Genomic DNA, 26,585 nt, shown 5'->3' with positions numbered 1-26,585 from the left:
CAATCTGGGCGAATAGAATACACATAGGTATTGATCAGCCAAGGGGAAGCAAAGTTCACATTCCCTCCTGGCTGGTATCACAGCTACCTAGAATATCTTTAAGTGTTACATCCATAACAGTGATAGAGCTAAGATCACATGAGGGCGAGAGAGTTAAAATGGACAACATTTAGATATAGGAAGGGAATCTGTGGCTCAAAGGCAGTTCAAGTTAGGCAAATCCTTTGAGAAAAAGGCCAGTGTGTTGGTGACAAGAATAGACATACTGTTCTCAGAGTCAATGATGCTAGGTAACTTGTTTTTTCTTGCACTTTAGTGCTGAGACCCATCTCAAGGGCTAGATGAAAACATTTGGGAGTATGTAGTTTGAGCTCATTTCAGGTCCTTTTGCTCAAATGTACACTAGTCAGCAACAACCTGCCAAATGTGGTTGTGAGTTCTGCTAGGGGGAAACGGTATAAGATTGTTTGCATATAAGAATACATTTTTTATTTATTAAATGATTATGATCAAATTCAGCTATTGCATATAGACATAGGCTTACAAATGCAACCATCTGTTCTATACATAAAAACTTTATTATTAAAAAGCAAATATATTTGTTCTCAAGGAAACAAAGCTAAAACTGAGTATTACCAGATTTATTACAATTATGGTGTGTTCTGTGTAATACTGCTTCAACAAGAATCATAAACTGCATAATTTATTACAAAACAGAAGCAGAACAAAAAAACAAGCACCACACGATGTCATAACATTATATGGCTATAATAAAATAAGCACACTTTACTTATGGAAATAGGCAGCAATATGTTTTTGTTTATGGTACTATACTATGCGTTTTTCCCTGTGTAGACACTGTAGACAGGTGTAGGACATCAATTTTTCTCCTCTGTTTTGAAAACACCCAGATTTGATAGTGTTTTAATTAAGTGTAGTAATTACAGGCTTTGCCAGAGATTATCCAAATGATTGTCAAATTGTAAACTTTGGATAACAATTGACAAATTTGTTTCAATTTTTGCTTGTTAAACTTCACTTAGAAAATATAGAAAAGATTTCCTAACAAAAAACCAAACAAAAATGAACACTTACTAAACCATCAACATACAGCTGATTGCAGAAAATAAATATTTTTCGATTTCAAGAAATTGGATTTATAGCATTTTATAGTCCGTTTCTTTGTCTTTTTCTAGCCAAGAAGAATAAACATGAATATGCCAGAAGGCAAATCATGAAAGCCCATTGCTGACAATAGACTTTTTTTTTTTACAACATTTAGTGTTTCTGCAGTGCAAGCCAGAATAATAATTTCGACTGTTCAAATATAAAAAGATAGTACAAAGTTATAATCAATGGGCTAAGACAAATTACAGTATCATGGAAACCAAAAAAGCTCCCCCCCCCCCCGAATTATATCCCAGTTTGGTTTACTTTTCCAAACTGTAGTTTGTACTTAGGCCTTTGATATGCTCTTTTTCTGAAAACTACACTACTTTAAGATGTAGTTAGGCAGCTTGCAACCCATCAGAGCATTTGTTTTACAAGTACATCAAATGGAAAATAAAGCTGAAATGTTGATTCAGCTAATCAACATCTGTTGCACTCCACACTTAGGCAGCACTTGATACAGCAAGTTTCTTCAAATGATCCATGAAAACCTGCAAACTGACATCGTCTGTGAGAATGGGTGCTCCAGATTCCTATAAGAAAAGGGAAAGCGTTAGAAAATACGTCAAATTCATTAAGCAAAGCCAAAATATTCCATGAGAACATGTACTATGAAAATCAGTAAGTCTAATCACTGTAATTAAGTAACCAATATACCTCCACATTTCCCTTTCCTAGACAATTAACAGCTGTTCCAATAGGGGCAACGGCAGTTGCAAGGAGGAAAAATGGGCGATCAATGGCTTCTCCTAACTGGCAACTGTCCCCTCAGCAAATATAGAGAAGACAGGCAGGCAGCAGAAAGGAACAAAGAAATAAGAAAGAACGCAGAGAAGCTTCAAGGCACAAGAGAAGAGAAAAAGCAAGAAGAGAAAGAGAGGATTTTATTTATTTTTTACAAAGTAGGGAAAAGTTGACAAGAGAAGCAAAGCGTAGTAAACATGCACACAGAGGAACCGCAGGAAAGAAATGGAAAATATTGAAAGGGGAAAAAAAAGTTAACTGACAGGAACAGAGAGAGTCGGAGCTTCACCAAGGTAGGAGAGAAAAAACTGAAGGGATTCACTCCAATTTGCTCTCCTACCTTCCTTGTGATCATTACCCAACCCAGTTAACCCTTCCTTATCCCACTGAAAAAAAACTTCTGAACCTGGTGTTATTAGTTTAGCTGGAACGTAGGAATCTGCCACATAGCAACTCAGATACAGTTGTACCTTGGTTGCTGAATGCCCTGGAACTCCTATGTTTCGGCTCCCAATCAACTGAAAACCGGAAGTGAGTGCTCCATTTTTCGAACGATTTTCAGAAGCTGAACGTCCAGTGTGGCTTCCACGGCTTCTGATAGGCTGCAGGGCGCTCCTGCAGCCAATCAGAAGCCATGCCTTGGTTTTCGAATGGTTTGGGGAGTCAAATGGACTCCCAGAATGCATTTTGTTCAAAAACCAAGGTACGACTGTAATTGGCCCACCTTCCTCAATATTGTCTGCACTGTATAGTCTACATTGTCTATGATGAGTAATAGTGATCCTCCAGGGTTTCAGAAGTATTTTCCTGCGACCTTTTGCATATTAAGCATGTGAACTACAGTCATAGTCCTAGACCCTCCATGAATCTGCTAACCTTTCTTTAAGATCCAATGGTAATGAATTTCATACAATATAAGCTTTTAGGCTGTCTCCGCTATTCGGTTTCATCAACAAAACTGGCTTTAGTACATTTTCTACTGAGAACAATCTTCACCTCTACCTAATTTTTTTAAGGCCTTTGAATATTTTGTATCCTATCAAAACTCCCAGAAGTAGAGAAACACATTGTTTCTAGGCTGCAAGAAACGCTTATTTTTAAGGGCAACAAAAAAACAACATAGCATTTCCTTAATCGGAATGGCAACTTCTAAAAATACTGTATTGTTTTTGACATTCAAGTTTTAATATTGGTAATCACTCCCTATCTGATTAAGTATCAAATTGTTTTATGAGAGTTAAAGCAGGAAACATTATTTCTTTTATCTTAGCCTTTTGGTTAATCCACCTGAAACTTACCTGACCCCAGGCATACATATTATTGTGGGTCTGAGAGGGATTCACTTTAGAAAGCAGGAAACGAGCCTTTAAAAAAAAAGGAGAATAAAGTTATTCTAAATAAAGTTTACAGTCCAACAAGAATGGACTTTATTTACACTCCAACAAGAATAACCATCATGTGACCTGCCATTTGCAGGCTGCCCTGAGTTGCCTGTTATATAGTCTGCATTCAGAGAATCATATCTCTCTTTTTTAAAGCATTTAGCTTTTGTTAAGTATGAAATATTAAAAAGTGCTAAGGGAGCAGCAACAAGGAATAAATGTACACAGCCCTACCACATATAGTTTGGCTTGAGAAGACTGAATGAAGGTGAGCTATGTTCTGGGAGCCTATGCAAACGATAGTAAGGGGGTTGCTGCTTGTCTTGTCTAAATCCCACCAGAAAATGGGGGGTGGGTTTGAGTTATGAGCATCTAAGAGCAGCTTAAATCTTCAGCCCAGCACATGAGCCATATCATGGTCAGTATGCTAGAAGTTGAGTCATAATTCATACCTCTTTCAACTACATGAAACTCGAAAGTTTATTAATGCAAGTCCAATATTGATTTGGCCTGTCTTGCATTTAGCAAAATGATTCCGTAAACCAGTGGTTTTCAACCAGTGTGCCATGGCACCCTGGGTGCCCTGAATGATGGTCAGGGGTGCCGCAGGCAACACCGGCCTCTGTCCCTCTTCCCTTCCCTCTCTTCCTCTTGTGCCCTCTCATGTTTCTGTCTCCCAAAGGCTTCCACAGCTGTTTGTTGCTGCATCTGTGGCTAAAAACTCCCTAGGCCTCTGGGGCCTCCTAGGCCTCCCAGCCTCTGGGGCTGGCCAGGGGGTGCTTCCCAGGCCCCAGTGGGACAGTGGGAGGAGGCATCTCTCTTTGGGGTGGGGAGGCAGCTCAGAGACCAGGGGCAGCAGCTGCAGTTTTCCAAAGGAGAGGCGAGAGGAGAGGAGGCTGGGGGAACGCTCCACAAGGGTTTGAAAAAGGGTGAGAGGCTGCCAGCTCTACAGGCAAGAGGTGACATAACTGGGCTCCTGAGCCCCACAGGGGTGCTGCAGAAAGAATGTAGTTGGTCAAGGGAGCTGTGGACCCCAAAAGATTGAAAACCTCTGCCATAAACTGAAGCAACAGAGCTTTACCTGACTGCCTCCATGCTCTGTATCTATGTATCGTGGCATTGGAAATCTGGAATGAAGAATTTCCTGTGCATCATCTGATGGAGCCTGGAGCAAATGGCGGAAGTTTTCGTACTCTGGCATGTCCTGGTAGCCTGACTTGCGCCACTGAGCTATGGTCTATAGAGCATTAAACACACATTGTTTTATTCATCCAAACAAGTTTTATATAATCTAGTTTGAGCAGGAAGCAGTAAGAAATCTTGGGCAACAGGTCAGTTAATTAATGTTTTACCAGAATTACACTATTGTAATTATATTTTTACCAAGAGCAAATAATAACTGTGATATTCCATTATGTTCTGAATAACAAATGCTCAATAGTTTCTCATTTTTCAAGCAGCAGCTCTGTCACAGCAATCATACATGACACCTAGTGCCATCATCCTCAGTGGAAGTATGCCGTAGTAAGTAGTCACAGAATTGCCTACTTAGTGTTATTTGTTAACTGAAATGCGAGAATGTATGTTTACTGACAATAGCAACTTCCGTAAATACAGCAGGTAGCGAACGTATTAGCTTTCAAGGCCTCAACTTATAAGGATTTTGACACATAAGCACTTTCATAGAAAATTCAAGTACCATGACGGCCTTGAGAAGCTACCAATATGGACACGTGACAGAGCTCTACCCAAAAGGCTCTGTGATGGCCTCTGCAATGTAACAGTAAGGTTTCTGTGTCCTCCTCTTCCCAGAAGCAACTCCACATGACAAGCAGCTCCTAAAACTGGACAAAGCATAAGAAATGGCCTCCAGTACAGAGCTATTGCCATGTGTGGGTGACAGCCACTAGTTTTAATAAGTATGCCCAAATAGTAGGATATGGAAGTCAAAGTGACTTGATCTTACCTCTCCATGATAAATAAGGATCTGGAAAAAGGTGTCCATGAGAAGAATGCGATCAGGCAGAATACTGCTGCTATCTAAAAGAACAGGCTAATATAAAAGGAGAAAAGTGTCTTAACTACATATACAAAACAGAGAAATCCATTTCTTAAAATTCAGCTTTCTCTGTTACATTTAGCAAGCCACATAACATGAGGAAGCAATTGCTCCCAAAATTTTCCTGTGCAAAACTGCTTTACATTTAATTTAAAGCGTTAATTTAGTTTGAAATTATTTTCCCAACAATGCACTAATGAGTCTTCTTCATTTTCAAGTTTTCTTTTTTCAGCTATTCATACACACTAGGTCATACATGCCAACATACCTCTGGGGGCCCATTGAAAGAATAGGCATATAGAATTGGCTGAACCATTATAAGGGACTGAGTCAGATCTTGCCGCATGAAATGATGGCGATAGTAGGAACTTTCATCAGGACTGTTATTGAAGACTTGCAAAAAAGGAGATCTTCTTAAATGGAACATAAACTGCAAAATAAAACAAACCAGAAATTCCCCCAATGTTTCTTGTCCACAAACCCAGCTGCATCAACAGTAGCAATGAATGAATGAATGAATTTATTAATACGGTCACAGACCAGCATCAACACACACAATATCACAGATCATAAAAATATCAGAAATACAAAGGACAATATGAGTATAACAAGGATTTAAATATAAAAATTAAAATTAATTATTAGCATGCTCCCTGTAGTTAACATTTGGGGGTTTGGTCATTATGGGATACCACGTGCTTCCTGCGATTGATTGCAGACACACAGAATTTGGCTACATTTAATGTAGTCTTGGGATTCTTATCCTCTAGCAGTAGTTTTAAGCTATGGAGTTCCGATTCTTTCCTGGACTTTTGCAAAACAGGTGTAATAAAAGTCAAACGTATATCCTCATAAAGACGACAACATAATAGTACATGTAGAGCAGTTTCAACTTCCAACGAGCCACAAGGGCAGACCCGTGCTGTATATGGTTTACCCTCAAATCTGCCCTGAAGTAAGGCAGAAGGGAGAATGTTGAATTTGGCGAGAGTAAAAGACCATCTGTATTTGGGTACCTGAAGACCTGACAGATAGTTAGCTGGAGAGAAACCTCTCCCATGGTCCCTTATTGCTAGGTGTTTGATCATTTCACTAAGATCACTAGGTACAGTAGCAATGTTTCTTTCCAAAAAGATTTGATACTGGTTTATGTTGCTGAGTTTAGTGACATCATCTAGCTTTTCTGGGACATAAAGAAAGACAACCTCCAAATTGGTAGGGTAACAATGCTGATAGCAAGGAAAAGACCAGGTGTTACCTATGTGGCCAACAAAATGATAGAAAATCACAGAAAAAAATATACTTCAATTTGTCTGCTCATTGGACAGTAGTCTAATACAGTTGTGAAATGAGGTGTTTAGGGCTGCAAGTCCTGTGAAAATTGTTGACATTGCATGTAATTTACAACTTATGATTACTGCACTGTTATACTTGTATGTATGCTAGTGGTATAATATGCTGTTTTATGTTTAAAAACCGCACACACTGTTCTTGTAGGTGTTGTATACTTTTTCATTGTGGACCAAAATTGCCCTTGGTGATCTTTTTGCAGTTATGTCGTTTTACTGAAAAAGGAAAATTCTCAATGAAGGCATAATTTTTAAACATGAAAAATCATGTTATACTTAATATCACGCTTAGATGTTTATATTTATAGCATGGTTTATATTTATATAAATGCTCTCAAGTGTTTAGATTTATGGCAGTCTTGTGGCACATTTGATCCCAAAAATAGAATGATACAGTATTTTTTAAAAGTAGGGATTTAAAAGTCTAAGAAATTCAGAACAGTCAAAGTCAAAAGGCTTAGAATGAGAAATACTATTCAGTTTTATGTTGTACTGCTTCACAAATCCCAAAATGCTAGCATGAAGCATAACTTTTTTAAAAACTGCAATCTAATCAAGGACACTTGGACATCTTACAATAAAGTGAATATAAGCATCATACTGGATATAGAATGTTCTCTATTTCAATTCATTCATACTCACCTGTGGGTAAAGGGAAAAGGTTTCTGAAAATCTGAAGGAACTTGGATCATCCTTGTGATATTCTCCAAATTTCTGACACTGGATAAATTTTAAAAAGTCTTTGAAGTTTTCAGTTTGACACTTCAAATACTATCATGACATTTTCAGAAATATATACTTCTACTTTCACTACATTACAAAACAACCTAACTTCACCGAAGTAGCATGGGGAGGCTTCTAAAATTCTGTTCAAGAGTGTCAAGTACATAGTTACCATACATAGATCCCAGAATGAAATCTAACCAAAATGCTTCATTCAATACCAAATGTTTAAGACCCACAGATTTTGTGGAAACATTCACATCAACTTTAACAGTTAGCAAAAAGCTCAATGTTTGTATATTATTTTTCAGCTCTCAAAAGAGGGAGGAATACAACTGAGGCTTCCAGACAATTAAGTTTTACTTGAACAGTATACCTATTGAGAAAAAACATGACTTTAAAAATTGTGGAATGAAGCTTTGAAATGCAAGACAAGCAAAACCTTTGGCTTATTTATGTTAGCACTTTATAGTACAAAGTAGATCCACTGTGAAAAGCCTTCTTTATCATTTATACACTGTATATAAGCCAGCCAAATTTACATCTAGCACCAGAAGCACATAAAACTATTCAAAATATACATTTCTCAAAATGTAACTATGTATCAGATTGCCATCTTAGGAACAAACTAGATGCGGCATCATTCACACAATCATCAGTTGCACAAATGTTTGTTGGTTTTTTAAAGTAAATAATAGGAGCAGTAGCCCATTCTGGATCAGGACCTCTACACCTGCTATTTGCACTGGGGGCAGAGAAGGCAGATACAAGACGCAGGCCTGGTCCTATTCTCTCCCTAAATACAATCTCAGATGGGAGGAGGAATCAATATTTTCACACATTTGTAATGCCTTACCAGTCTAATGAGCTGTCTGTCCAACCACCTAAGAACATCGGGTCCTTCCTCTGTCTCAGCCCTGTACACTGCCAGCCTGGCCATAAGAATGGCAGCCGCCTCCTGGTCAAAAGAAGCAGCGATGTTTTGAATCTGTGTCTGAGCATCAGCCCAACTGCAAAAGAATAGCATTTGTTTACCACACAGGTCATCAGAGAGAAGCAAAAACGTATCAGTTTAATAACGAACAGCTCCAATCCATGTTGCTCCTCCAAATCAAAACAAAGCTCCCTTATGCAATTAAGAGAAACATAAAATATGCAGGAAGCTCACTATGTAGCAAATACAACAATTCCTTTAGAGCCAATTTAGACATTATGCCAGAAGCAGGCCTTGCAGAATCATCAGCAATTCATGATCCCCTGATGGAAAGGCATCATATAGCTATCTGCACACCATGCTCTGAATCTTAATCACACTCAACCCACCTCCATGGTTGCTAATGTGATCATGCATTTGTGGAGGTGTAGGAAACTGCAATGATTAGGTGTCCAGTTCAATTGGCACTGGCTGCCAATCTGCAATCAGGCTAAGTTCAAGGTGCTGGTTCTGCCATATAAACCCCTATATAACTTGGGATCCAGCTACCTAAAATAATATCTCACCCTTCATATACTCAATCAATCACTGTGCATTCTGCAGTGAGGGCTTCCTGCAGATACTATCTCATCAGGAGGTACTTCTCCATATAGAAATGGGGCCTTTAGTGTTGTGGCACCTACTCTTTGGAATTCCCTCCTATTAAATAATAGACAAGCACAGTCTCGTTTGCCTTTTCAGCACCTACTGAAAAGCTTCCCTTTCCAAAAAGGCTTTTAAGTGGAGAATTCTTTCCGAGACCTCATCTGTACTGGATTTAAGATGTTTTCATTGTTTCTTGTTTATGTGTCTGCTGCCCTGGGATTCTTCTGAATAAATAAATATTGGCAGATTAACAAAAATCAGGTGCTCTGCTATGCTTTCCACTGGTGTAAAGTCAGCATTACATACAATGTCAGACCTTACATACATAAGGTCTACCTTTTAAGCAAAATACTGTTTGTTAAACAGTGTGTATACCACACAAATTTCTAGAATAGCACATCAGAACTTAAGGCTTACTTTCTGGCAACAGTGGTCACTCTGATTCGTCTCTGTCCACTCGAATGCTGGTACTGAGTCACAAACTGGATTGCACCTCGCCCACCCTGAGGAATTGGAGCATTGTGCTGTTTCGAAAGGTAAATGGTGAAGAGATTAAATTGAACAGAATCACAGGAAAGTTGTGCAGCATGATCACCACATTAAGAATCCCATCACTGCCACTGTCAATTCTATAATTAGAGGTGATTTGACAGAAGCTACTTTAATAAGTACAATATGCTGTACAAATATGAAAAAATTAAGTCAGTAAGCTTACTGCCTATATTTAGCTACAATTTAATTCAACACTGGAGCAGCTTCCAAAACAGAGTACTTTAAGCAGAGAAAATACTATAGGACAGTGTTTCCCAACCGGTGTTCCGCGGCACACTACTGTGCCGTGAGACATCGGCTGGTGTGCCGTGGGAGGGAGGCGGGCGAGTTGGGCGGTGAGAGGCGGCGGCGGCGAGGATCCGCGTCGAGCCGGGGGCGGCTCCGCGGTGGTGGTGCCGAGCGGCGGGGCAGCGCGTGCAAAAGGGAGGAGCGCAAGACAGCGGAGGAGGAGGAGGCCGGCATGTCCGGGCAGCAGCAGCAACAACAGCAGCAGCAACTCCCGCCGCCGCCCCCTCCTCCGCCCGCTATCGCCGCCACCACCACAACAGCCGCCGCCGCCTCAGCTGCCGCCGTCCCTCAGTCCCTCGCTCTGCTGCCTCCTCCCACCCCGGCAAGGGGGAGGGAAAAAACTTTCACTTTTGTGCGTCCCTCCCGGCGTGACGCTGCGCGCTGACGTCACGGGGCGGGGCTTTAATGGTGGTGTGCCGCGAGATTTTTTTCCGGTAAACAGGTGTGCCGTTGCCCAAAAACGTTTGGGAAACACTGCTATAGGAGATGTACAAATCGGAAGGCAAGACAGGAGCACGGTAGATGAGACAAGATAATACAATGTAATATGTTTATAGCTACTTGAAGCAACCAAGTGCTTCACAACCTCAGCATTTCTTACTAACAGCCCTATAAGGTAGACAAGTATTACTACTCTCGTATTGTAGATGTGGGCTGAAGGCAGGCAAACTACTAAGGCTGCCCACCAAGTTCATTACACAGGTGAGAACTAAACCAGGGACTTCCTGGTTTGTTGCTTAGCGCCTTATGGTATTACAAGCTACAGCAAGTCTCAAAAAATGTTCCTAATTAAAATGGGGAAAACTATAATTTGCTTTCCCCCCTCCCCAAGTGATGAAACACACAAGGAGACCCCATCACATAATTCTTGAAAGAAACTACTTTTGTAGACCACATCAGCTACTTCCCCAAAGCTCCAATTAAAATGGGGAGGAGGAAGTGGGAATTGTGCTTTTTCAACCACCTACCTCCTACACAATCAGCAAAAATATTTAAATATGCACATGTACTCTAAAAAAATTATCTTACCTGATTAACCACCTCAAAATACAATCCTAGGGTTGTGGTAGGATTAAGTCCACAAATCTTCCACTGACATGTACCTCCTGTTCCTATCTCCTGCAAAAATATTACAAATAATTTTCAGCAAAAGTTACATTTGCTATATACAGCAAATTGTAGGATTTGGGAAAACGTACTGCTGTTTTCAATGGTTCCTATCCCAGTTACTTAGATACAGCAAAATTATATCTTTGTTATAAATGCTTCACTTCTCCCCTCTACTAAGATAACACTTAACATGTTGTTAACATTTTACTGTAACATGAATTTCCACAGACTCGAGTATACTTTGGCTGCATGAAGGAAATAATGCCACCTTATGCTAGTGGAGAAAGCCAAACGAAACAATGAGCCACTATACTGGCACTAAGCAAGACATTAATGGTACACATCCAAAGAACAACAGGATTAGTAGGATAAATAGTGAAGTTTATTTGTGTGTATATATATATATATTCACACAAACATAGCACTGTTGAACCCAGGAGGCACCACAAGAGGTACAATACATGAATAAATAAGCCTATATGTAAGGTGCTTATCGCTACCTAGAGCTTTCTACTCCTCAACAATATATTCACTACTTTGGAAACTGAGTGGCTAGTGAAATAAACACACACACACACACACACACACACACACACAGAAGGATTCTGCTAATGAGTCTTGTCAGTGGAAGCCCTGCACAAGGACTTCTCCTTGTACAATAGGGCTTTTCCTTCACATCACCCTGCGTAAACACGAAATTGTCTCTAGGGGAATTGGGAGAACCCCTAGAATGGCATGTAGGGGGTGAGGAGGGGGGTTGTTCCTACAGGCAAGCCAAAATGCTTTCCCTGTCAGAACAATCACCTTAGTGTGACATTGAATTACTCACATACAGAGTGGTATAGTGTAATTGCAATATGATTCCCACTAATGCTTAGTCACATCAGAAAAAGCTGGATCTACTGCATTTTTATGTAACAGGTGTAAGGGTTGGATTAAAACGCTATCAACTATTTTAAACCATCTGACAGTCAAACAACTCACTGCTCACCCAGCCTGAAGAACAAAAAGTCAAAACTTTTGTAAAATCATGCCTTTGAAAATGACAACATGCTAACAGGATTTTACACAAGATTTTACTACATAATGTCCATAGCGTTTTATGTGTGAAAAGTGAAAAAGGCACAGATAGTATAAGTGATTTATAGGTTAATCAACTTACATTTTCTGATACGCAGGGCCCTTTAGAATTGAGAGATACACAAGGTCCAATAGCTCCAGATATCTTTATTTCTCTTGAAGTCTACACAGATTAAAGAGCAAAATAAAATAAGAACAAATGATTGTTCCTGCAGAATGTAGGATAATCTTTCCTCTTGGCAGTCTGAGCTTATAAATCTCCTTTACTGGTAAACAGCAGTGCTAACAGAGGTCTGAAGAGTCATTTGATTCAGAATGGAGCAGAAACTAGACAGCTTTTCTTTTAGTAAAAATGGTTTCTATGAGACTGCACTGTGGGTAAGTATGTAGAGAACTGCAGCCTGGATCAACTAAAAGTACTCCTTGCACTAAAAAGACTTATGAGACTTCATTCCTCTAGTTTATAGAAGCCTATACACTTTAACTTTACATCTCCTTTACAGGTCCAATCTAGAACAAGCATTGGTGGCAGAGATGACGAATCATATCTCAGAACAGGCACCTGACCCAGAGTACCCTCAAAGTTCCTTAGAGTCCCATAGTTCCATACAGGTGAACATATGGAGTTGATTTATAAAAACGCCATCCAGCTCAGTATTGTCTAGTCTGACTTTTCACGGCAACATCCTTTGTGAAGATAGCAGATACTGGGTCAAGGACCTTCCATGTGCACACCATGTGCACTACCACTAAGCAACAGCCCCTTCCCAGATATATTTTTTTTCATCAGCAGCATATTCATATGACCAGCAGGATATGGACAAATCACCATACCATCCCCTGGATCTCATGCCCTGCTGCCCACGTTCCATACTGGCAAGAAGAAATGTTATAGGAATTGCACCTTTATGCAACAGAGAAATATTTCTGTTGACGATTCAGTATGTATTGTGAGTGGAATCTAAATATCATGTCAACAGATTACAAGATGTTAGAGTGAGCTGTGTCTGCAAAGGTACAGGAAAGATACCCAGTTGCATATCTTGTAAGTCAAGGGTAGGAATTCATAACAGTTTTGCCAATCAATGAAGGCTGGATCACAGCCACACTAAATTCCAGTGTTTATTTTCACAGTAAAATAAAATACTACGACCCCAACGCTAAAGGTTTAAAGTAAAATGCTGACTGAGTAATTGTTACTAGCAATAATAATACCTTAGTGCAATAGTTTAATTAGTTGTAAACAAATGCAATGGAATAACAACACAAGACCTTTAAAAATAATTATAGTAAAATTCCAAATCTTACTTTGATTTCTAAGGTACCTCCAAATCCCATCTTGAATTGCCCCTGTGCATCTTTGGTAAACACACGCTGAAAGGTTTGTTTGAACAGGGATGTATTGAAAGAGTCTCCCATTACCATGTAACCCCTACATGGGGGAAAAATGAATAATTAAGTCAAACAATATATGAAAAGTGCGAGAGAGCAGTTATAATGGAATCTGGAACTGATCTAAGTTATCACACACTAGGGTGCTACCACAAGTTCAGCTGTGAAGATTTCTGCTCCACTCCTGCCATCCCATATTTCATTGTGATATTGCAGATCTATATGCCATGTATAAAAGTGACCACCACAAGGCACTCATGGAAGCACTGCAGTATTAGTTTATATGCATCAGCTTCCCCACCCCACCCACAGCTCATCCCTGAAGAGGCATAATGTAGTAATAAAACATGGAAAGCAGCACTGAGGGCCCAGTGGCTATCCCTAAACAATTTATTTCACAAACAGACCATTTTAAACATATCGATGTAGCTCCCGAGAAGAGCTGGCAGAATTTGAATAGGTCTACTTCAAGTAAGACTTAATTGGATATCACCCATTGATTTTGCGGGGTGTGCCTTTCATGCTTGCAGCACACCATGGTGTAGATTATGGATGTTAGGGAAAGAGAAGAAAGAAAACATTGGTGCTTGACAAAGGACAGGAGGTTAGATTTGATTTGATGATACTTTCCAACACTATCATCCTACAATGGTGCTTCTGTGCAGCAGCATTTAACTTTCTCAGTAGAGAGAAAAATCTTCCTTTAAGATTACTCCCCAGAATAGTATTATGCTCAGTATTAATAGCTGTGTGATACAAAATATTTAAACAGGAGAAAGGAATATATTGCAATTAAGAGTACTAGTCAAAGAGTATTGCTTTCTAACGTGAAAACTCATTTTAATCTATATTTTCATGATTGAAAAAGATTAATTGTAGTGACAACTTTGCTCACACAGACACAATCATGCAAACATATGCAAGTCCACTTGACTTCCAATATATAGCTTGTCTCTTAATTACACAAAAACACTGTTTCTGCACATAGCCTCTTTTACATTACTGTAAAATGTAACACATACCCAGTGTAGTTAGGGCAGCACTTCATCTCCAGAAGACCAGTCTGATCTAGTGCACATGCATAAATGTCAATAACGTGACCGGTTGTAGCAGCGTGATTTGCCAAAGCTTCAAAATGCTAGAGACACAAATGTAAACATAACTTTTACTAAACAAGGCAGGTCAAACTTTCCACATTTTACATTAAAGCTTCAAATATTCTTCTGAATTTGAAGTGTACTTGCCAAATTATATTCTTCTCAGATGCTATACAAGACTAGATCAGTATTTAAAACAGAAATATGTTTTAATTCATAATTATTCTGATTTTATATAAGCCAAAATAGCTACCTTTATTTTAGGGCTGGGGGGGGGGGGGCATTCCGGACAACAGATGCAGTTTGAACAAGATGAAGCCAAACTGCATCAAGGAGCAGCCCCAAGCCCTATATCTGATATTTTAGGGGGAATGTTGTGACCTCATCTAGAATGTAACACTTTTTCCTAGTTCAGCTTCCCATCCATCACCAATCTTATCTGGATTAAACTTTATTCCATTGGCATGATGGCTGTCACTACACTGTGGTTTTGAAGGGAAGGAAGACATATAATCACACAGCAGTTTCAAGGGATGCTACATCAAGTATTGGACAGGTGGAGAAGAAGAAGAAGAGTTTGGATTTGATAGCCGCTTTGAGACTCCTTCGGGTAGTGATAAAGCAGGATAACATTCTCCTTTCCTCTCCTCCCCCACCAACAAACACTCTGTGAGGTGAGTGGGGCTGAGAGACTTCAGAGAAGTGTGACTAGCCCAAGGTCACCCAGCAGCTGCATGTGGAGGAGCGGGGAATCAAACCCGGTTCACCAGATTATGAGTCCACCGCTCTTAACCACTACAATTACATGCTATTTCTTCCACAGTCCTATATGTTCCATTATGCTTATGTCACCCTTTGTCAAGGCAAGCACACAAAATATACCTCCAAGGTTAATGGAAATATACCAGTTTGTTTTGGAGGGGTTTTAATTTTAGGAAAATATGCAGTCACTTGAATAAATTATGTACGGATCTCACATTACTTTACATATATTCCAAATAATAACAGAATTTAAAACTTTTGTGTTCTTACCTTAGTACCCTTTTTTACATATTTGGCATTGTCTTTTTCAATGTCATGCCAAGACCTTATAGGCACCTTAAGTTCATCTCCTACAACCATCCCAGGTCCCTGTGTAGCCGGTCCGCCAATAAACATCATTATACGGGCACCAGTGTTAGGAAAAGTACACTGTGGGACAATAAAAGTTTTTAAGACAGAAAGCAAAAAGATGTGTTTCAAAGACATATTGCAATGATATTCGGAACTGCTGATTGAGTTCTAAAATAGGTTGAACTGTGAATATGACACAAGGTTAATGCTGAGACCTATTTAACTAAGTATATTTAGTATTTGCACTATAGTACCTCACTTTTCTGTAACTGCAAAAAGAAACAGCTGAACCAGAAAAACTTCAGGAAAGTCCGTTTGCAATTGGAGGGAACAACCTTCAGCATTTTCCCAATTTCAAATCAAATTCACATTGCTTTAACTCATTCAGGTAACCCAGATAAGGGCAGCGAACTTTCAGATGCGCATAAATGAGAACTTGTTACCTCTAGCAGTCCTACAGCTATGGAAAGTGCCACTCCAGAAGACCGCAAAGGTCTTTTCCCTTGGGGAACAGGCCAAGGATCACGTTGCAGTTCATCCAAAAGATCAGTGAGATTCATGTCAATTTTCTGGACCGGCTGTAAGAACCTGGAGACAAGAAAAACATTAAGTTAAAAAGAAGTTTCCCTTGATTGCACAAGCTCTCAAACGATTCTAGACCATTTATATATTTGCAAAGTATTGACCTACAATTATAGTGTTTAAAATACAAATTAAATTTTGTTATAAATTTAATGTTACATGGGTGGTATCCAACTAAGTAATACTTGGAATAGACCTACCAAAATCAATAGACAAGTTAGTTCATGCTTGATGTCTCCCTGTGTTTTTATATTATGTTGGAAGCTTCCCATTATTATTATTAATTATTATTATTATTCATAACAAACTTAAGCCCACTGATTTCAGTGCTTCTACCCCAAGTATGACTTAAGTTGGCAACTGATTTACTTTCATTGTGAGTCACCCAGAAAGCCTGTTACTGGGTGGCATGCATATAAATGAGTAAATAAATGAATGAATAGGATTTGGCACAAGCTAAGGTTTGCATCTTGAGTACACTTGCTTGAAAGAAAGAGAGTCGGGAACAGGGATTGACTTCAATATCTGGCATTTTAACATTTTTTATTCATCTATTTATTATTATGCTTATAACCCATCTTTTCTCCAATGACTCATACTGCAAAATTACAAAGCGGGGCTTACTGTAAAACAATTTGGTACATTTTTCTTCTTAATAAAAACAAATACCTGTTTGATGGTGGTGGCTGCTGAGCCTGAGGGCCACGACCCACTTGTGCAACATTCATTTTTGTAAGTCCTAACATTTCCTGTGAGTATATTTAACATAATAAAGTTGAATATAGTTACATATTCAGCATATAAACAGCAACAACATTTTAAAGAAAACTAAGGAATATTTCTTATTCGTTTACACCGAGTCTTTTTAATTAAAAAATCTCTTACTTTTAAAAAAAAGTTTAGAAACATCTTTATAATGTTGATTTTTTCATTTTACACATTGAAAATGTTTGCTTAATTCCTTAACTGTTCAGTAAGGTACAGATTTTTTTACTTCCATCTTCAAAGACAGAGCAGCTCCAAAACTGGAAATACCATTTTTAATATTAATTTTATATTTACCTGAAGCTGTTTTGCAGTCAGATCCTTTGTGCCTCTGAAAACATAACTTTTGTAAATCCCCTCACAGCCAAGCTCATGAACTTGCACCATTCTCCCAAAAGTAATAAGTCCAACCAAAGCAGTTGGAGGTAGGAGACTTAACGACATTTGCATGGATTCCTTCAAAGCTTGCAAGTCGTCATCTTCCATACACGTGTCAACAACATAAAGAAATATCAAAGGCATCTGAGGTCCGCGCTTTAAGAAAAAGTGAACAGGATTGCAGCATTAACATTACTTCAAAAAGTCAGGAGAAGCCTTGTTGTAACTATCCCCAAACTATACCTGATCAAATGCTTTCTTGGGAATACTCATGCAAAACCGGCTTCAACATGGTTGTATCCGTTTTACAGTCTTAAATAAAAACACATGAATCTCTCTAACACTACGCAAAGTGGCATGCACTGACTTGGGCAGACATACGTGTATTAGATTCCAGTGTTATTTAAATCTGTTTTGCTATACAGTCGTACCTTGGTTCTCGAATGGAATCCGTTCCAGAAGTCCGTTCGACTTCCAAAAATGGTTGAAAACCAAGGAACGGTTTCAGATTGGCTATAAGAGCTACCTGCAGAAGCCGCGTTGGATGTTCGGCTTCGCAAACTGGAACACTCACTTCCGGGTTTGCGGCATTCAGGAGCCAAAACGTTTGAGTCGCAAGGCGTTCCAGAACCAAGGTACGACTGTATTGCTTAGCACTCAGTTCAGTTGAAACAAATGTATAAGCTGAAGAGCACTTGTGCTACTGGCTCCATGGTGGCTGAAACATATTTAGGATGTCACCCCTGAACTACCCATGCTCCTCCTACTTCTGAGTTACATAGGTTTTAGGCTACACTAATTGTTCAGGAAAGTATGACTACAGCTGACTCTGAGGTGGAATCTACACACGTATTAAAAATGCTGTGAAAACGCTTTTTTAAAAAATGTTTTTAAAAATACATCGAACTCACTATGCCATTTAGTGTCACATTTGTATATTGCACTTTACAACACATCTAAAACATTTTATTTGCCACTATATAGCGGAGTCCTTGTCCAAACTCCACATATTGGAGACCATCACAGTGGCAACTTTTCTGACCCAAGAATCCCAAAGATTTTAATCAAGGTATTTACCTGTACTACATATTCAATGCTAGAAAACTGAGGTAAGAGTTCTGCAGGCTGGTTCATCTCAGATATGCCTGCATACGTAGGAGGAAACTGCAGAAGAAAAGGGATCCAATCAAATGAAAAATTCAAATAAAAAAACACTTTGAAGCATAAATTTCTATACCAGTCAGCCTTTCCTAACCTGGTGCCCTCCAATTGCTTTAGAATATAACTCTCAACATCCCTGACATATGGCCACAATATGTGGGGGTGTTCAGAGTTGAAGTCCAAAATATCTGCAGAGCAACAAACTGGAAAGGGTTTACCTATACTAGTCTATTCCACCCCACCCCCACCCTTTACATGTTAATATTACTACCACTCATATCTCAATCTTAAAATGCATTCACCTGAAAGTTCTCTTACCTGATTTCTCTGGTAACAAAAATTGCAAGCCCATAGTTTTGCTCGGTAATCCACTTGGCTACAAAAATAAATTTTAAAGTGTTTTAATAGACAAATTATGAATGCAAGTCAGATACTTTGCAGTTTCATGCTTAACCATGGGCACAGGTAATACAGCATAGTATCTAACACTGTCGCTCAGCAAGAATGTGAAGGGAAGCAATTTTTGGCCATTCCCCTCCCCCAACACACACCTTAAATCTGTTCCTGATGTAGTGGGGGCTGGAGAGGCAGCGGAAGGATAGCTTAAAACTGCATCTTTCCCCATTCTTCCGACAGAAGCTTTATTGTCAGGTCACTGAGACCGTTGGTCAATGGTCAACCCACAAACTTTAGTCTCATCATTTATTCTGATCAAAGCTAGTTATCAAAACTTTTCTTCTCTAACCCATTAAAATATTTGTGCTTTATCTTAACTCCTTCCTGAAACCATAAGTTGTGTTTGGTACTGCTTTTTATTCGATTACTGTTAAATTTATCATTTTAGTGTGTTTCCTTACAATTACTGCAAATTACTTTACACTCGCTGGGGAAAGTATAAATATTCAGGGAAATAAATAAAATTAGAGTTGTGTCTTGCCATGCACCATAACAAAAGGCAGAACAATTATATTAAATAATCTGGTTAGTCATGTGACTGCAAGTTAGTTAAGCAGTGAGTGGCTGATAATATTGCAGAAGCAAAGTGGCACCAGTGTTACCTTTATTTTGGTATTTATTGTTTTTGGCATGTCACCAAATGTGGAAATTTCAGGGATACCTTTTCTGTTAATGGTATGCAGGACAGCACATTAAAAAAAAATTGCAATTTGTACATGGCAAGTGCACGCATGAAGCATCACATAGAAGCTCTGTGTGCACATGAGGCAGTATGATTTCAGTTAATTTATCCACAAGAAAACAGCTTCAGTAAAGAACCATACATTATAAGTATGTTTTTAAAGCCCTGTTACAATCAACAGGACTTGCTTTAAAAAAGATCTTGTGGGAATAAGGTATTAAGACCCTTGAAAAAAATACTACAAAATAAGAACTGTTTTTACTATTTACACTTTTTGGCCATTTTTTCCTAACTGCTGTCATGGATAACTTTATGGAGCAAGAAAAATTCTGTAGATAAGGCATGCTCACAGATACTGTCAACTTCAGAAATGCACTTTGGAAAGTATCCAAATCATACTCCAAACAAACTCATTGAAATCAATTAAGTTACTTAACTCAATTGATTTCAGAAGGTCTACTCCAAGCATGACTGAAGCTGGATATCCCCCATAATGAGCTGCACTTCAGATAATATCTTTTATGTGCTGTGCATAATTTTGTATTGATTTGTGAGGGTGTTTTTTTTTTTAAATGTCCAAGATACTATTTGTAACATTTTTTTATAGTGAAGGTAAGAAAATAAATTTGTCTTTCAAACTCCCGAACATAAATAACATATAAAATACCTTTTTTAACAATAATAAAGTACTAATATCCATGCAAAGTTTAAAACTCTTTATCTGAAATTACCATAATGGATTTAGAACAGCTCGGCAGGTAGTTCTGCTGCACAGGACCGGCTCATACTGAATGGGAGGCAAGTCAGGCCGCTCTTTCAATGGTGTAAACAGAGAGGCCACAGGAACCACCATCCTTGTAGCCTCAAGACGACTGGAAGGCCATACATTCCAGCTGAATCGAACGCCATCCCTGTCTTCATTCTGCTGAATGAACTCGAGGAAGGTTGCCATCACTGCGTTCTTATTTCTGAAACAGAAGCACACATTAATGGATACATGCAAGCTTTGGAGAATGAATTAGAAACCAAGCCTTGTTTCATCTGAATGGGCATTACGGAGCACCTCCAAGTTACCTGCATTACTAGCCATCTCGAAACACATACATTTTTCATAGAGCTACATGCGGGAAAACAAATAACAACTAGGAGCCTCCGTTGCATTTGGATAGTGGACATTCTACAGTATTGCCAGTGCACATATTAAAAAAGAGATATCATACATACATCTCTCAAGCGGCTGTAACATTGCAGCAATATAAAGTGTCAGCTCGAAAGTACACTGACCTGCAAAGTAACTTTGATTTGAGAAGTGTTATCCAAAAGAATATCACAAGGATTACCACACTCCCATTCATTTCAAAACAGTGTGCACGGGGGAAGGGTTCATTCACCTCTTAAGTTCTTTAACTAGCAAGTTCAGACTGGTACTATGCAATACACACCACCATATGTGGTTGCTACAGATTGCTGTATTATTCAAAGCTTGGTAAACACATCAGATATGGCAGCAGCTCAGCAGTACAGTCACCATGGCACACCACTCACATTGGACAAATTGAACTGCAATGAAAGTATCCAGTATAATACAACAGTTCTGTATTATCACACCAACAAACCTTTGGTCGTTTTAAATATGACCAACCAGACTTACACACTAGAAGAGCAATACAGAACCGGGGGGGGGGGGGGCGGCAAGACAAAATAGTGAACATATTCAAGAGCTACCAAACTCAGCAACAGCCATGTCTTCAGTAAAATTCCTCCAACCTTTCCGCTCATAATCTAGGAATTATTCAATTTCTCTGTACTCTCCATGCCAAACACTCTTCATGTATCCTGGGTCTGCAGCAGCCCCTAAATTGTGAAAACCCCTCCCCAGAGAGGTGTGCCTAGGTAGCATCTTCATTGTGCAGCTTGCACTGTATGCTGGAGATACAACTCCTTACCCTGGCCTTTGACAGTTAAGGTATGGTATTTTGTTTTGCGAGACTCACCTCTTTTGTTGAATTTATATTTTTCTATTCCACTTTTAATTGTTTTACTTTTTGAGGGGGGAAATATTATATCGTTGTAACCTGCCCTGAGACCTTATAGTGAAAAGTGAGTAAGAAATTTTATAAACAGCCTGATTTATATTTGTTATTTTAATACCAAACTCCTGTCAACAGTTCGATGTGGCTTTGTATATATAAAGCCAAAAGTTTTATTTGTTAGAATTCCAAAGCTGAATGCCAAAATACTTTCTATTGTACATGTATGGTTTTATTGTAGGTGTGTAATTTTATTGTAAGCTGCTGTGCAGGTTCTACAGATCAAGTAATAAATAAATAAAAGCACTATAGGCAAGTATCAATGTTGCAAGTGGACTGTTGAGGGAGTGACATAGATGGGAAGATAATACCACAAAAACCTACCCTGGGCACATCTATATTGCACAATGCATTTGTATCATACTGGCTGCACTGGCATGCAACAGTGCACCATGGGCTCCCTTCTCCTCTTCCAGTGCAGCCGCAAGAGTGGAAACCTTAGTCTCCACTTTCAACTAACCACAGTAGCTCATTATGTCTTGACCTGGACAAACCATAATTAGTATTAACTCTGGTTTTCTGAAAGAAGTTTGAACCATGGTCAATAATGATTGTTCTCAGGATCCTACTCCAGAATGAATTCCACAATCATAAAATGATATTACCCACAAAATACCTTCCACTTATTGCAGCAGCTCAAGCTTCAGTACACTGGGGGGGAATCTCAAGCTTCAATTTAGGTGTTTCTAATAGCTGTATTATCCAGCTGTACTGAACAAGTCTGCATCAATAAACTTTTGAAACTTGCAGGTTTCAACAGCAGCTTGCCAAGCAGCACAAAGTGATGCTGCAAGTTGGGGGGGGGGGGAGCAAGGAGAGAGCAGAATCTCTGCTGAAGTTGCAGAGCTCACCAATGCAGCCCTCTGACCTGCAATTATAAGCAGCCAGCTCCCTGAAACTCTGCTTTTAACGAATAGCTCTTATTTTATTGCTCTCATTGACAGAATTACCCCAGCCGTAGCCCATGCAAAAAGCACAACACTGTGTTATCAAAAGGTCCATGGAGGGAAGAAGCTGAATAACTTAGCAAAACGTGGAAAAATCAGAGAGCAATAAATCAAGCAAGAGGTGGGAAGAGGTGGTGCTTAGGTCTTCCCTGGTCTGCCTCATACCCACAGCAGACCCAAAGTAGCTTTTCCCATGACAGAAAGAAAAATCCCAAGGGGGAACACCTCTTTGAGGGGAGGGGAATTTTAATATGATAAACAGTGAGAAGGAAAACAGTTTGGCATTCTCTGTGCCCGTCCCTACCACTTGTCTACTCTTCACACTTTCCTCCAAACAAAAATTTATTTAATGAAAAAGAGTGTCAGGACTCTGATTTTGAGTATTTGCATACAATGTGTACTTGGCTCTTTGCTACCAAAATTTGCAATAAATATGATGAAGGAACAAAAGCAATACCTGCCCTACATACAGATTTACAGTTGAACTCTGCACTTCCAAAGACATGCATATAGCCAGCTATAAGAATATTCTCAATGGCAACTCAGAATTATAAGCATTTGGTTGGGTGCTTCACTGAGCTCCATGTAAACAAGCTTGTGTCAAGCACAAGCAAACTAAAGAACTCTGTGAGCAGAATAACTCTTCCCTTCTCTGCTCCATGCTGCCCCCAATAACAGATTTAGGGGGACTCTCGGGACAGATTTAGGAGGTGTGCGAGGGAGGAGAGGGGCGGGGGAGTCCCATTGCGTAAGCTGAAGTCATTCCCCTCACACAATTATTTAACTGAATACCATCCATTAACTATCCGTGAGATAAAGACCTTAGGATGAAATGCTTCCACGTTTTTTAAAGCCACTGTACATTGTTTTATTACATTCTTACACATTCTACAAAGACCAAGGTACACACAACGTGTTGATTAGAACAGACATCTTCAGACTTTTCAGATCTGAAACTCACCTTTAACCCCTGTCTACAAGACACAAACTTAATGTGTTTATTATACTGGTGTTAAGTATCTTCCCCTCTCCCTTCTCCATTTTCCTTTATTTTATTTTCTTAAAATATGGGGGGAGGGAATGATAGCAATGTCACCAGTACAACCCCTTTTACACGTTTGTGGGTTCTAATCCACCAGTTAAAGACCAATGGATGAAAATATGCTTACCTCTCAATACCACATCATAGCTGATGTTACGAAGCTTATGCATACAGTTTGGCTCATAAAACCTGATCTGGGCAAAGAAATTTATCCCATCTTCTTCCTTTATTTTTGCCTTCCAAACACAAATTACAGCCTAAAACACTAGACACAACACAACCTATTTTCTTGTAAGTTGTACCAATTTAAGTGGAATTTACTTCCAAGTAAGTTTGCCCAGAACTGTGATGCTCATCATAAAAGTACTACAAACCTATACAAACATCTGGTAAATACAGCATATCTAAAAACAAGTTATAGATCCAGCATAAGACCCCTAAACAATTGTAAACAGAAGTAGATCCCAGTGAGATCATTGGGACCCACTCCTCAGTAAATGAGCTTAATATTGTAGCCCTAAGTATGCTTATGCACCAACATGATTTTAAATACTCTTTGTTCAACTGAGATTATTAGCTCCCTAAAATATAACTTGTAAAATTAACGTCCTGAACTTCAAAATCTTCATACCTAACATTCAGGAAAACTTTTGGGTGTGTACAGAGACAGTTTGCTGGTTATGACTGACATAGCCCTATATGGTTTGGATCCAGGCCAGCTGAATAATTGCATCTCCCTTTATGGGCCTTGACATCTTCTGAGGAGGCCCTTATCTTGGCTCCACCACCTTCATAAGTACCTTGGTTGAGGACATAAGTACCTTGGTTGAGGACTTGTCAGTGGCTGCTCCCACCTTGTGGAAGTCTACACTGCCCTTCTTCTTGCTTTTCTTTCACCGGCAGGAAAGCACTTTTTTGTTCCAGCAGGCCTTTGGCCATCAACTAGCTGTTCTGAAAGGGTCTCCCAAGAATGGATGCGGTAATTCTTTGTGCTTTTAAATGGTTTTAAGCATTTTCAGTGCTGCTTATATAGGGCTACTTGCTTGGCTGACTTTAATATTTATTTTTAATTTGTGTTTCTAATTTGTGTTGTAAGCTGCCTTGGGATCTTCACTGGGAGAAAGGTGGAATATAGAATAAATACCCCACATTTATAAAACTTTTAAATTAAAGTTTCTAAACAAACCAATAGAAGCTGTCAGAAGGCTGAAATGGGCTGCACTGGATGTATGTTTAGTATCATGCTGCATGTCTGTTTATGGCATATGGCAGATGATACCATTACCTGTGAAGTGAATCACTTTCAAAAGTGAATGTACAGCACTACATATATTCAGCCCTCCCTTGGAAGATAATCTCAAATGCTATTGCAACATATATATTAAATCCAGGAAAACATATGATTACAAATAAAGCTCTTGGGAGAGAGAGCTTGTTTTTCTGAAAACCCTGGGGGATTATCAATGGAGGCTTCTTGTATTATAGAAAGAAACTGCGTGACTTTTTTCCTAAGATCTGTTCACTCTACTACTAATAGTTGATTTGCATTATTTGTGCCAAATACTGCCAGTTCTGCAGTGTGGAAACACAGGGTACACATTGCTCAGACAACAGAATCCTATGGCACCTTAAGCATTAACAAAAGTTTTGTGGCGTTAACATTTCTGGGCCAGAGGCAATTTGTCAGCTGCATGAAGAGGAACTCCATTCATTCCTGACATTCTAAAAGAAAAACCATTGAGCGGAGAACCAAAGCAACAATGTATTAGCAAATGTTTACCTATTTCATCAGTTTGATGTGGGGGTTATTTTTGTCTTTAAAACAGTTGGATTTAGGGACCGAAATACACTGTCATGTAGCACAATTCCTGCTCCCTCTTTATGATCCCTACTTTCCCCTTCATCTTTACATCTTTGTGTACATTTCTTACGCATCCCCTCTTTTATTTCCAGCTTTTCCAGATGATGCAGAGCAGCGCTATCTCTCAGTCTCCTAACCCCACAGGAAAGGGGCTACTTACAGCGTTTCTTGGGCATCAGGTACTAGTTCAGGCCGCTGACTCCTCTCCTCAGTAAAGTACAGTTGTGAAATCCCAGTATCCTTTATACCCAACGCTGCCCAAACCGGGGAGGGAGGCGGGGTCGTTGAAGGGGCAGGATAAGGTTTTGGATCCCAAATGCTCCAGCCACCGTGTGTGCCACAACCGCCTACCCACTCCCAGTCTCTCCACTTTGTCCACAGTACAGCCCCTCGCCTATAGAAGAGGGCGAGGGAGTACGAGGGACGCTCGTCCTGGGCTGGGGGCGAACGGAAGAGGGAAAGGGGGGGGCAGTTATATATAAAAATATGTATTTTATAATCACTTTATAAAATTTATAATCACAATTCTAGCTTTGGGGAGGGGAGAAAACAAGCACTCTGTCGCTGACCCCTCGCTACGACTTACCTCAGCCTACAAGTAAACGGGAGAGGCTTGGGGGGGGGGTCTTTTGGGGGGGTGTCCCCCGACAGGCACCAAAGCGCCCGGGGGTCAGAAGGAGCGTCTCTCCCGCAGCGCCGAGTCGGCGAGCGGCTCTCCGGCGGGACTTGACTCTTGTGCCACTTCGGCCTCCTCCCCTCCTCCTCCTCCTCGGAAAGTGGCGCAGCCCTTCCCTTCGCCCAGCCCTTCGCCTCAACCCACCTGCGTCGCTCAGCCAGTGGAGCAGCCGCCTCCGCCGCTCGCTTCAGCCTCTCCTCACGCGGGAACCCAGCAGCCTGAGCGGTGCCGACGCAACCAACATGGCTGAGGGGGGAAGCCGGTGGTGCCACGTCAAAAGGGGCAAGGAGCGCGCAGGGCGAGGCGC

At 39.8% G+C, this 26,585-nt stretch overlaps 1 protein-coding gene across 2 annotated transcripts; it reads right to left on the bottom strand.

The window, feature by feature from the left end:
- Positions 1-559: 559 nt before the first annotated feature.
- SEC23A (SEC23 homolog A, COPII coat complex component) lies at positions 560-26,585 on the bottom strand. 2 transcript variants are annotated; one of them, XM_081170456.1, is made up of 20 exons: positions 26,423-26,585; positions 20,394-20,630; positions 18,843-18,900; positions 18,441-18,527; positions 17,283-17,519; positions 16,890-16,969; positions 16,082-16,226; positions 15,558-15,716; positions 14,451-14,566; positions 13,345-13,468; positions 12,119-12,199; positions 10,876-10,965; positions 9,424-9,530; positions 8,284-8,437; positions 7,347-7,424; positions 5,624-5,785; positions 5,263-5,349; positions 4,378-4,533; positions 3,213-3,278; positions 560-1,703 (listed from the first exon to the last, which is right to left on the bottom strand). In XM_081170456.1, the coding sequence occupies exons 2-20, from the start codon at positions 20,612-20,614 to the stop codon at positions 1,614-1,616; spliced, it is 2,298 nt and encodes a 765-aa protein (XP_081026582.1). In that variant the 5' UTR covers positions 20,615-20,630; positions 26,423-26,585; the 3' UTR covers positions 560-1,613. The 2 variants fall into 2 exon arrangements, with proteins under 2 accessions (XP_081026582.1, XP_081026583.1); XM_081170457.1 differs by lacking the exon at positions 26,423-26,585 and adding an exon at positions 26,189-26,319.

Source organism: Podarcis bocagei, assembly GCF_964188305.1.
Source record: "Podarcis bocagei genome assembly, chromosome: 1".
NCBI classification, from domain to species: Eukaryota; Metazoa; Chordata; class Lepidosauria; order Squamata; family Lacertidae; genus Podarcis; species Podarcis bocagei.
This window is presented reverse-complemented; position numbering and strand designations above follow the sequence as displayed.

Excerpts from the sequence above, each read along its gene's own strand:
- SEC23A (XM_081170456.1), bottom strand. The coding sequence starts at position 20,614 with ATGGCAACCTTCCTCGAGTTCATTCAGCAGAATGAAGACAGGGATGGC. Across the intron at positions 15,717-16,081 it reads TAGCTGTAGGACTGCTAGAG|TGTACTTTTCCTAACACTGG; the intron begins GTAACAAGTTCT and ends ATTGTCCCACAG. Across the intron at positions 8,438-9,423 it reads GTGACCACTGTTGCCAGAAA|TTGGGCTGATGCTCAGACAC; the intron begins GTAAGCCTTAAG and ends ATTCTTTTGCAG.